The sequence below is a fragment of the Mastigoproctus giganteus genome, chromosome 6, assembly GCF_048544385.1.
Source record: "Mastigoproctus giganteus isolate SK-2022 chromosome 6, ASM4854438v1, whole genome shotgun sequence".
NCBI lineage: Eukaryota > Metazoa > Arthropoda > Arachnida > Uropygi > Thelyphonidae > Mastigoproctus > Mastigoproctus giganteus.
Genome location: NC_143580.1, coordinates 7393664 through 7407288, shown reverse-complemented (window position 1 = coordinate 7407288; position 13625 = coordinate 7393664). Strand labels below are relative to the sequence as shown.

The window sequence follows — 13625 nt, the reverse complement described above, 5'->3', positions numbered from 1 at the left end:
CAAGAGTAGTTCATGGTGTCTTCTCAATGATATACAGGAATTTTTCTAGCAGGGATAAGGAGGTGATTATCCCCCTGTATAAGGCAATGGTAAAGCCACACCTTGAGTACTGTATACAGGTCTGGAGGCCTCATTTTAAGAAGGATGTAGAGCTGTTGAAATGACTACAGAGAAGGGCAACAAGATTAGTGAATGGAACAAAGGGTTACTCTTACGAAGAAAGGCTTAAGTTTTACAAATTACATTGTCTGGAGACTAGGCACCTGCGAGGTGATCTGATTGAGGTGTATAAAGTCCTGAATGGATTGAACATGCTCAATGCCGATGGGATTCTTCCTCTTGCTCAGAATAATCACCTGAGAGGGCATAAATTCAAATTGAGGAAAGACAGATGTAAGATAGATGTGTGGAAGTTTGCCTTTAGCCAGTAGGTAGTTGGTTGGTTGGTGAAACAGACTTCCATCCTTTGTTGTGGAAGTTGATAGCCTAAATAAATATAAGCTGAGCTGGACAGGTATTTGGAACAAACGGAGGGGTGAAATGGGAGCGATTTTTTTTTTTTGGCTAATGCTGCATAAGCTTGCTTTCTTGCATCGTATGCCTCTACTAATGCTAATACTCTGGAGTTACTGCTTCCCATATGTAGTACTTTCATTTGTCAATGATAAACTTCATTTACCACCTCTCAGCCCATCTCCTCAACTTTTCTAGATCCTGTTGCAGCAGCATACTGTCATTAGTGTCATTAACAACCCTGCAAACCTACATATCATCTGCAACCTTGGACATTAAGCCTGATATACTATGATCAATATCATTTATAAATACAGAAAACAACGATGGACCCAACAGTGAACTCTGCAGGACCATCCCTTTATCCATAGCAGCAATTTGCCTCCAATGCCACATTGCTCCAATTTGTGCCGCAGTTTTCCATGTGCAACAGTATGAAAGGCCTTTCTAAGATCCAAATAAATGATATCAAAGTTATTCTTTGCATCCAGTTCCTTTGTGACTACATCATAGTATCCAGTCAAATTGTTCAGACAAGACTTACCCTTAACAAACCCATGCTGTGTCCGAGCTATAACTGAAGTCTTGTCTAGATGATCCTGCAATACTTCTTTAACCAGTGCCTCCATTAATTTCCCTGTAACAGAAGTTAAACTAACAGGTCTGTAATTACTTTTGTCTCCCTTTGATCCTCCTTTGTGGATTGGGGTCACATTTGCACATCTCCAGTCCATGGGTACCTCCCCTGAGTCCTGGGAAACTCTCATAATTATGGCCAAGGGTTTCCTTACTTCCTTTGCCGCCTCCTTTAATATAACTGGATAGATTCCATCTACCCCAGGTGCCTTTCTTATGTTTATCTTCAACAATTTCTCCTCCACTTTACTCTCAGTTATTACAAGATTATCTAGCTTACTGCCAGAGTTAAATACACTTCTGGCATTCGCCTCCCTGAATCATTCCTCATGTATGAATGTAGATGCAAAATATTCATTTAGTTTGTTAGCTACCTGAGCAGGATCATCATCAGTTGAGCCATTAATATCAAGTGGACCACATCCTTTTCCTTCTAGAGTTTACATAAGTAAAGAACTCTTTGCTATTTTTCTTTGCATCCTTTGCCAAAGATTTCTCGTAATCTGCCTTTGCCTGCCTAACCTCCTTTGTGACTTGGTTATAGACCAGCTTATATCTATCATAGGCTTCTGTGTCACCTGTTATTTTATATGTATCCCATGTATTTTTCTTCTCTCTCACATGTCTAATTAGTTCATCTAACATCCATTTAGGCCTAAATCTTGAACAATATATCTTAGTTGGTATGAAAAGCTTAGTAGCTTCCAAGATTAATTCTTTGAATGCTTCCCATTTTGAATTTGCTGTTGGTAACATCATCAGTTGGTCCCACTGTATAGAATTTAAATACTGTCTCAGACCACCTTAGTCACCTTTATGAAAGCAGAAACCCTTCCCTTTACCCTTGATGGTAGTTACCTCTTTGAGTAAATCCCACTTCAGCACACTGTGATCACTGCTACCTAGTGGTTCCTTTATCTGCAGATTCTTAATGCATGAAGAATCACTACTGATAATCAGATCAAGAGTATTACTCCCTCTAGTTCCCCTCCCCCAAACATGCTGCTGTAGAAAACAATCATCCAATAAATCCACAAAAGCCTTGCTAGTGTGTGAGTGACCAACCCACAAATTCCAATCAATCTCTGGGAAATTAAAATCCCCCATTACAAGACAGTCTGATTTATTGGTCCACTCTATTTCTCTGCACAATTGCTCATTATATTCATCAGATTCATTGGGCCTATAACACACACCTACTATCATTTTTCCTTTCTCAGTGCTTATGTCACACCAAACAGACTCAACATTGATCACCAACATCAATCGGATGCACTTCCTTACATTTTATGTGTTTTTTAACTAACAGCATAACCCCCTCCTTCATTCCTGTCCTGTCTGTCCTTTCTGTACACATTGTACTCCCCAAATTCCAATTCTGCCCTGTTGGGATATCAGAGACACCATGTCTCTGATATCCCAACAATATCTGCCTTTGATGTCTTGACTAGCACTTCAAGCTCATTGAATTTATTAACTATACTCCCGGCATTGATGTACATGCAAGTATACATGCTCCTGTTTCTACTCTTAGTTACCCTGACACAACCCATGTATTTACTTGTTCCATTATGACTCCCAGCAGTCCTGGAAATCCCAATTGCCTTGCTTTCCAGGCTGCTGCTGCTCAATTGCATTTCAATAGAAGCAGTACAAGAACCACTTTCACCTCTGTCAGTGGCTACTGTTAATCTATTAGTCCGTGTATCCCCCTCCCCCAAACTAGCAGTTTTCTGACTCACCTAACTCTGCCTTGATAGCATCAGCAAATATCCTTGCACCCTTCCTATTTAAGTGTATCCCATCCCCCTAAAAGCAGTCTCTCCTGTTAACAAGCACAGACCAGGCTGAGAAAAATTCTACTCCTTGAGCCTTGCACAATCTCTCCAGGGCCGAATTGATCAACAAGGCTCTTATAATATACTCCATCCTATCGTGTCTGGGCAGACACTTTCAAATTCAACCCTAACTCACGGCTTTTTTTCAGCATTGATTTGTACTTGTTAAGTAAATCCGCCGGTCTCCTACTCTTAATATAATTAGTGCCAATGTGTACAACAATATCATCCTTTGTGCCCTACTAGAAGTACTTTTGCTTCTCATTTTAAAGTTCCTTTTTTCAACCACAAATCCATGGTCATTTATTTTAATAATGTTTCAAAATACTGATAATTACCAAAAAAAATTTATACAAGGAAGTGAGCTTAGTTATGATATCAGTTTGCTTCCCCCTTTCCTTCAACCAATGTACTCCAGGATAAATTGCATACGAATGGCATATTATACCACTACATTGCTACTTCTTCGTAGATGTCATTACCCCTACGCTTACTTTTCTATGCAAAACCCACCAAAATAAAGTGTTCCGCAGTCTATCTGATTATTAGTCTAAGGGAAAAAAAAATGTTAAAAATTATAATGATACAAAAGTGGTGTATGCTACAAACATGCAAAACTTATTTATTTTATATTTTTAATTATTAATTATGATTTTTCGCGGAACACTTGTTCACGTCTCACGGGACACTAGTGTTCCACAGAACAGAGTTTGGAAACCACTGCTCTACTGTATTTCATAAAAAATTTTGACAAAAAAAAATTTATAATTCAACGTGTCGAAGACTAATAGTGAGCATTGAAGGCATATAGAGCATGTATACGTGCAATGCGACCACCGAAACCACCTCTGTTGAGTACAAAGGTGAAAAAAACTTTTTAATAACAAATGTCTGTAAAGAAAAGCTTGTAACAAAGGTCTGTAAAGAAAAGTTTTGTAACAAAGGTCTGTAAAAACTTTGTAATAAACTTGTAAAACATTAAATCACTGTAACATTGAAATAATAAACGTTTCAAAAGATTCTAAAGAATTCTTTACTTAACTTCCACTATGCATGCTCAGCACGCACAATTTTTTTGCGAACATGACCCATTTGGACAATTTAATAAGGCTTTGTAAAACCAAACCATTTCAAATTCAGGGAAGGGTGTTTTCTATCAAGAAAACATTTTGAAAATTATGAAGGCTATTTACATATCACATACAAAAAAAAAAGTGTACATTACTCTTCTTAAATTGAAGGGTAATGTACACTTATTCAGCGATTTACTGCCTTTCTGCTCCTGCTGTAATTATCGAAGTAAATCTGTATTTAATATATTTGTCAAGATGCCTTCATATTGATGAAGCTATTTTTCACATAGAGCGCAGAACAAAATTTACAGTATACTGCCATGCTAACAACAAAAAATTTCATGCATAAGTAAGATTTTGTAATGTAAACATGAATTGGTGCTTTACTGGCAAAAAACAGCATGATTGTGGGATGTTTGTTGACTAAATCATAAATGGTTATGAATTAGCTAACAAAATGTGAAGATGGATGATACCACAAGTTTGGCACAATGTATATTAGTTGCTGGAATATATGTAGTTGGAAGTAATATTTTATTGGTATTTATTAAATATAATATAAATGCATGTATAACAGAAATGTATTTTTCCAACCCTTAACAAATAAAAACGGCAACCCATGTTCAGGTGCCATTTAAATATGTTATCACTTTTATAATAGGTAATTGCATTCCTAATGGAATTCAGAAAAGCACATTTTTATTAATGATTTGAATGGTGAGTTGCTACCAGTATAATGAACTGTGGAAATATAAATCCAAGTCTAAATTTTACATTGTTAAAAGATTTAATAATATTCAGCGTACAAATTAGTGCGATTGCATCATTTCTGTATGTAGCTGACTAATTTAGTAGTTATAAATTGATGTCATTAAGTATATCTCATATTGTGAATACCTTCACCATGATATTGCACTACCTTAAATAAGTAACGCTTCACCATAGGAGAAGACTATTCCCACACCATCAGGCATCTCTCATATTGTGGAGTTATACTTCGCAACTGTGTTGCCATCATTGCAACACCAGAAGGAGCCAATAAGCTCCGAAATGGTATCCGCTGAGAATAAGTGACAATAGTCTTCTCCTATGTTGAAGCATTACTTATTCGAGGTAGTGCAGTATCATGGTAACTCTTGAAGGTATTCACAATATGAGATATACTAAAAAATATTTAAGAGCAAAGGCCTCATGCTATGAAGTAGAATGACTAACATATAGGTTAGTGCAAAAGCATCATTTTAACGTAGCCATCTACCAAAGTATTTAAATTAATTAATTAAATTGGCATCGTTTTGGTTATATCTCATATTGTGAATACTTTCACAAGTTGCCATGGTATTGTACTACCTCGAATAAGTAACACTTCACCAGTGGAGAAGATTACTGTTACTTATTCTCAGTGGATACCACCACTCAGACGGCACCGTTTCAAAGCTTGTTGGCTTCTCTTTGGTGGGTGGGTAGGTACCCTGGCATTGCAATAGTGACAACCCAGTTATGAAGTATAACTTCACAATATGAGCGATGCCTGATGGTGTGCAGTGATATAGACTATAAAATATTTAAGGGCAAAGGCTTCATGCTATGAGGTAGAATGACTAGCATATAGGTTAGTGCAAAAGCATCATTTTAATGTAACCATGTACCAAAGTAGTTACATTAACTAATTAAATTGGCATCATTTTGGTTATATCTCATATTGTGAATACCTTCACAACAAGTTGCCATGTACTATCTCGAATAAGTAACACTTCACCAGTGGAGAAGACTACTGTTACTTATTCTCAGTGGATACCACCACCCAGACGGCACCACTCATAGATGTAACATAGTCATGTTTCTGGTATCAATGAAGTAGCACCACCTAGAGAGAACGTTGATTTTGTCTTTGGATTTTTGTCTTGATTTTTTTATCACATGTGGTATTCCAGATAATGGTATCTGTTAGGATTTTGAAGCTCTTGTTCTCCTTATTTTGTCTTATTACCAAAATTGACCCATTTAAGAGTTTAAATAAAAATGGTAAAAACTTTGTTTTATGACATTCATTTTTGTGAAGTGCATAAAAAACAGAAATGTAGTGAAAAAAAAAAAAGGTGTGCACTGAAAATAACAAGATTAATAATTAAAAATAAAATAAAGTAAAATACATTGAGAACTGAGGAATTTTTGTTTTCAACAATTTCATTAATTTAGAGTTGTATTAACGTTTTCTTCTCTTTTTTTTCCTAACCATGAAATAAAATAAAGTTAGAACATTTGCACATTATTCAGTATTGCACATTATTCAGTATTCGAACTTTTTTACAGAATTCCATGACACTGATGATGAATCGCTATCTTAGGAAGGGTACGCCTGTGTCTCCTGCTGGAAGTTCTTCAGCAGTTAGTCCAGGTCAACAGAGAGCTCAGTCGTCTACTACTGAATGGCCTTTTATGCGATTAGTGAGCCATTTGGTGGATAAATTATTTAAATAAAATTATTTAAATTATTTTTCTCTAAAACAAAATAATGCCATTTCAATTAGAATTTGCATTTAATCTAGTGAAATAAGTTCCTGAAATAACTTAAAATGGCTTGCCGTTACCATGCCTACTGTAACAAAAACGCAGTTCATCCATGTAAAATACTTCTTTTACAGTGTACAGGAGTATCATTTTAATATCTGTATATATGCATACATTAATGTGTATGTTTGTAATTTTACCAAACTGTGCATAAATAGTTCAGTTGTACATGTTACTTTTTATATCCTTCTGATGTAAATATTTTTAATTTGTCATGATGTAACCTTTTTTTAAATTACAATAAGAATTATGAACTAGTGTGTTTTGTTCTAGTTAGAAATATGTATGCATAGAATTTTTTTTATTATACATAATAATAAATAAATTTTATGTTTATACTCCGGGACAACCATAGTCAGAGGAGTTTACAAGATACAGAGAATGTGAGAAACAGCGCTATATTTCGCAGTCACAGGCTTGAACCCCATTCACTCAAAGCATGTGTACTTGGCACCCTTGCACATGACCACTTCGCTACAGTGGCCAAAGGCACCATAGCTGAGTGGTCATATATTTTCTAAAATTGTTTTATTACTTTGATTTTAAACAATGTCCCATTATATTTTTGAAGAGGTTAAACTAATTTACACAAGCACATATATATATATATTTTTTTTTTGTTAGTTGTTGGCGCTTCGGCTTCTGTGGCCATAATGCACCTCCCAAAGTTTTTGCATTTTACTCTGATCCAAGCCCGAGGTGAGATTCGAACCCGCAACCTTTGGGTTGCCAGGCAGGAACTTTACCCACCTGGCTAGCCCGGTCGGCCTATATATTTGTTCATAATCAACTTGATACCTGTGGTTTCCTGGAATTTTTGGATTATATTAATGGCATTTTCAATTTATATATCTGTCTATTTGAATTGTAAGTTTTTTTCCAGTTTGCAATAAGAGTAGATGTAAAGGGGGGAAAAATGCTGTTAAAAAAAAGAGCATAAAGTTATTGCATAGCAGGACTGCAATTCTGATGCAACCCAATGGATCAAAACCTATTTATGAGGATTGCAGTCACAGTAATAGTAGCAGGAATGGTCTTCACCATAGGCTTGTGATGCAAGAAAGAAAGCTTATATAGCATCAGCAAAAAAAAAAAGAAAAAAACATTTCACACATCCATTCCCTCTAAACGTTTGTCCAGTTCATTATTGAATTTATTTAAGCTATCAACTTCCACAACAACAGATGGAAGTTGTTCCAGCAATCAACTACCTGCTGGCTAAAGGCAAATTTCTGAACATCTGTTCTATTACTGTCTTTCTTCAATTTGAATTTATGCCCCCTCAGGTTTGTAATCTAAGCAAGAGGAAGAATCCAATCAGAATTGAGTCTGTTCAACCCATTCAAGGTCTTATATACTTCAATCAGATCACCTTGCAGGTGCCTAGTCTCCAGATGCTGCAATTTGCAGAACTTAAGCCTTTCTTTGTAAGACCACCCTTTCATTCCGCTCACCAATCTTGTAGCCCATCATTGTACTCACTCAAGCAATTCTACATCCTTCCTAAAATGAGGCCTACAGACCTGTACACATTACAAAGGGATAATCACCTCCTTTTCCCTACTAGCAAAATTTCTGTGTATCATTGACAGTACTCCTTGACCTGCTCTGGCAGGTCAAGGAGTACTGTCTGCACTGCTCAGAAAACTCCATATCCGACTGCACAATTACTCCCAGCTCTTTTTCATTTTCCACCACCCTAAGTGTAGTACTACACAGTTGGTACATTCCTCTAGGCTTACTTCTACCCATATGCAGGACTTAGCATTTGTCAATGTTAAATTTCAGTTGCCACTTCTCAGCCCATCTGCCCAATGTTCTAGATCCTGTTGCAGTAGCATACTGTCTTTAGTGTCATTAAGAACCCTGCAAACCTTTGTATCGTCTGCAAACTTGGACATTAAGCCCGATATACCTTCATCAATATCATTGATAAATATACAAAACAACAATGGGCCCAACACCGAACCCTGTGGGACTCCACTAATAAGATTAGTCCACGAAGAGCAGTGTCTATTAATTACCACTCTCTGTCTTCTCCTACTCAATCATTCATTTGTAGCATCATCCATTGTAGCAACTTGCCCTTAATGCCCATAATTTTATCCATTGTAGCAACTTGCCCTTAATGCCATACTGCTCCAATTTGTACAGTAGCCTTCCATGCGCAAGTGTCAAAAGCTTTCCTGAAATCCAAGGATATGATATCAAAATTATTTTTTGCATCCAGTTCCTTTGTAACCATGTCATAGTATCCAATCAAATTTGTCAGACAAGACTTTACCTTAACAAACCCATGCTGCGTCTGAATTATTACTGCAGTCTTGTCTAGATGATCCTGCAATGCTTCTTTAACCAGTGACTCCATTATTTTCCCTGGAACAGAAGTAAACTAACAGATCTATAATTATTTGTGTTACCCTCTTAATCCCCTTTGTGAATGGGGATATATTTGAACATCTCCAGTCCATGGGGACCTCTCCTGACTCTCAAGGATGTGATCATAATTATGGCTAAAGGTTTGCTTACTTGCCTTGCTGCCTCCTTCATTATAACTGGATAGATTCCATCTGCCCCAGTGCCTTTTTTATGTTTATCTTCAACAGTTTCTCCTCCACTTTGCTCTCAAAATCATTAAGCACCCTGTTACAGTTTGATAAACTTCTGGCATTTTCCTCCCTTAACTCCTCCTGTGTGAATGTAGATGCAAAATACTCATTCAGTTTGTCAGCTGAGCAGGATCATCAACAGTCAATCAATATCAAGTGGGCCAATCTGATTCATGCCCTTCTAGAATTTATGACTAAAGAAGTCCTTGCTGTTTTTTCTTAGAATCTTTTGCCAAAGATTTCGCTTAATCTGCCTTCGCTTGCCTAACTTCCTTTGTGACGTTATTACAGACTAGCTTATAACTATCATAAGCTTCTGTATTGTCTGATAATTTATATGCATCCCGTGCATTTTTCTTCTCTGCTAAAAGTCTCATTAATGAAGTAATTAGCCTTTACTAGAAGTCATAATCTGCATATTTTTAAAATTGTGTTTAGAAATTTTTTAATGTATTTTCTTTCGAACATATAAATGCAAACAAAAAAATTATTTCTACAGTTCCTTGACAATATTGTGACAAATGTAATTTTTTATATTCTTTACATAAATTGTATATAATTATGTCAAGAATATAAAAATTATGTAATTATAAAAAATATAATTTAAGTATGAAAACTAATTTTATATTTTTAAGAAATTGAAAAATTTGAAAATCTTTCATTCAAGGTTTTTAATTCATAAGTAATTTTTTAATGTTTAAATGTAGCTAATAATATTTTCAAATACGAATTACTGGTGAACCAAAAGTTATATCAAAATATACAAGCATGGAAGGCACCCCAGTAAGGGGCAGGGTGGCATTTATCCCTACCCCCTGGATTTTTTGATATTAATATAATTCATATAATTTTTTTCTCAGAAGGACTAGAAAAAAAAAGTGGTTATTTTTGTTTCAGAATTGTAGCAAATTTTTTTATTCAAATCACAAAAGTGTGACTTAAAAATTTTATACGTAGCAATGTGTAGTGGATTTATGGTGTTACTGAAAGTGAAATTTTACATTTTACTTGTGACAACATTGTCACCAATGTGTTTTGGGTCGATTTGTCCCTCAACCTCATTCTCAGACTGCAGTGAGCATCAGGTATGTGAGAAGTTGCACTTTCCTCATATGCAAAATATACTGGGCAAGTATATTTTGTGTACAAGAGGTTGAATATTATAATCAATGTCACCCCACTTGGTGTGGAGTGGACTGATTGTATTCACTGTGCTACCTGCAAGGGTTATCAGTTACTGAATTCATTTTCATTTCACAACTAAAATTAAAATCTGCAGATGGATTCTGTAACAAAACAGAATTGAGTCCAATCCCATGCCCTTATATTTTGCAGAAAAGCAACTTAGACATCAATTTGTTGAGATTGAATCCTATCAATGACTAATTTTTATGGGTTTTTTTGCACACCCTGGCTAAGTTGGTCTCAAGTGAGGGTTACATGATTTTATCTCCAAGAATTTTTTTTTGCACACCAAACTGACTGAAGAATACACACAATTACAGACAATGTTCCAGAAATCTGAATATTGGTGTTAATGAAATGTATGCCACAGACTTTATGATAAATGAAACAGATTTTGATTCTAGAAAAGACTGAAGTCAACTCAGTTATTTTCTCCTAGCTGAAGAATTTCCTGAAATTGGAATTCAAGGAACTGCTGGCAGATGATCAGAAGTTATGGCTGTTTTTTAAGAGAACAGACTGTCAAAGATGAAACCAATCCAGTCATAAAAATCGGAAAGGAAGGCAGATATGACAGAAATTGGCTTAGAAAGCATTCATGCCAAACCTAGTTTAAAGGTCTATAAATGTCGAGAGCAACTTGAGTTTCTCCAAAGGTTTCCGTGGAATTTTTCCCTGCGAGTAACCTAAGTCAAGCAATCAACAAGGTTGACATAGAATCTAAATTGACAAATGAAAATTAGATGACTTTACGAGCCCGTCACCACCAAATACGGAGGATGCGGAAAGGTCAGGGAATGATCACTGTATATCCCGGAGCAATATGGCCTTAGTTGCTAATGCTCCTAAAAACCAAAAAAAAATGCTAGCTTTAAAGATAGCATAGCATTAGTAGAGGCATATGATGCAAGAAAGCAAGCTTATAGAGGTGCATTATAGCCAAAGTAGCTTATGCGCCATAAAACCCCCACAACAACAACAGCAAGCTTATAGAGCAGTCAAAAAAAAAAAAATTTCAACCATTGATTCACTCCAAAAGTTTGTTCAGCCATGAATTTATTTAAGCAGTCAGCTTTCATGACAGATGGAATCTGAGCAAGAGGAAGAATCCCATCAGCATTGAGCTTGCTAAAACCATTCAAGGCCTTATACACCTCAATCAGATCACCTCGCAGGTGCCTAGTCTTTAGATGCTGCAATTTTCAGAACTTAGCCTATCTTGGTAACAGCAACCCTTTGTTCCACTAACTAATCTCATTGACCTCTGTACTCATCCTAGTAGCTCAACATCTTTCCTAAAGTGAGGCCTCCAGACCTGTATGCTGTGCTCAAGGTGTGGCTTGATCATTGCCTTATACAAGGAGATGATCACCTCCTTATCCCTGCTAGCAAAATTCCTATATATACATTGTGTAACAAGTTGCTAGTTGATGGATTTCTCCAATACTTTCATCAGAGTTGAGGTAAGTGCAGTGGGATGATAATTAAAATAGTGTTTTGTTTATCACCTTTAGGAAAGGACAGGACATGAGCAAATTTCTAAACAGAAGAATAAACATCAGTGGAATAAGAGGAAACAAAATTGTTAACTGGGAAGGTTTTTCTTTTTTTTTTTTTTCTTTCAAGACATTTTTGGAGTAGAGATTTTTAATATTAGCATCTATGTATGAAAACATTAAGAGTGTTTGGTATAATGGAGGTGTATCAAGCTCTGGGATGGAAGAGTTTGAGGAGAAAATTCAAAGGTAGTATGTCAGCTTTATTACATTTATATGAAAATGCATCCAGGGTGTAATGGAAGTACTGAATGAGAATTTTTTTTACTATAAAAGCAAATGTTCTCATGTCTGAGAGACTACTGCAGGAACAAGAACACTAAAAATACTAAGGATAACCTTAACATGCATTTAGTTCCATGGTATAATTACTGTTCTTGTTTCCACAATAGAGAAGTTCTAATCAGTGTCAATTTCTACAAGAAATGAGAGATCCAATACTGTAGGTGTAAGAGACAAGTTTACTTCTTGAAACTTGAGTAGGATTGGTTAATTTCTTTGTGTTTTGAGCTTCAGTGTAAGCAGGAAAGAGATGAAACTGGAGATTTGAAAAAGTTTACTAAACGGGAGGCTCATCAGGATTAATCCATCCAGAAGGCAGGATGATTAATCCTAATTGATTAACGTGATGAACCAGATCATGTCCATTCTGAGCGAATTCAACACAGTTGTAATATACACTAGGTAGGTATCCCACGAACACAAATCATGGGATACCTAACTAGTAATGGGTAGGTCCAACTTTCACCTGAATAAGGGCACTAATACGGCGAGGCATTGAGTCCACTAGTTCACAAAAGTGTTCCATGGGTATTTTCAACCATGCTTACTGCACCGCTGTCTATAATTCTATCACATTCCTGGGTGGAGGATCCAAAGCTCAAATGAGCTTTTCCACAGCATCCCATAGATGGTCCACAGGGTTCGTGAATGGGGAGGCCATTCCATGGTGGTAAAATCTGCAGAATGCTCTTCGAATCATGTTCTAGTCACCACGCCTCTAGGGAGTTGCATTGTCCTGCTGGAAGAGTCCATTGCCCTGTGAGTGCACGATGACCATGAAGGGACTCAAATGGTCTACAACGATGGACATGTAACCTGGATCATTCAGAGATGCATCTAGATGTACCAGAGGTCCCAACATGTGTTAGTTGAACATGCCCCAGATAATTACCGACCGTCTACCTGCCTGGACAATTCCTTATTGACATGATGGGTGCATAGCTTCGGTGGTTTCCACCAGATATGCACCCTCCAATGCACTTGAAATAACTGGAAACGGGACTCGTTGGAACAGAAGACCCATTTCCAATCATCCGGGGTCCAGTGCCAATGCTCTTTCGCCCTTTGAGGTGTAGAATCCTGTGTTATTGTGTTAGCAATGGGACTAATGGGTTGGCAGCTCTCATAACCTGTGGCTAATGATCACCTGATGGTCTTGGAGACGTTTCTGGCACCTCCCTCATTGAAGACGGTGGTGGTTTGTGCCACATGCTCTCTGGTTGGCTGAAACAATGCGAGACACATCGACAGCCACATTCAACCACCACCTTTCTCTGCACACAGCACTGTTCATGATGAGATGTTATTCTGGAAATGGCGTATTCCTGATACACTTTTGATACTGTCAAATGGGGATAGTGC

The 13625-nt window shown here is 36.8% G+C and overlaps 1 protein-coding gene across 1 annotated transcript in view; it reads left to right on the top strand.

Annotated features, from left to right (window-relative positions):
* The window catches only part of Nup188 (nuclear pore complex protein Nup188), a 171137-nt gene extending 164576 nt beyond the window's left edge, over window positions 1–6561 (top strand). The window contains exon 50 of the mRNA XM_090375487.1: window positions 6374–6561. Coding sequence (XP_090231613.1) covers window positions 6374–6541 — 168 coding nt within the window. The 3' untranslated portion in view covers window positions 6542–6561. The remainder of the gene's footprint in view (window positions 1–6373) is intronic.
* Window positions 6562–13625: the final 7064 nt, after the last annotated feature.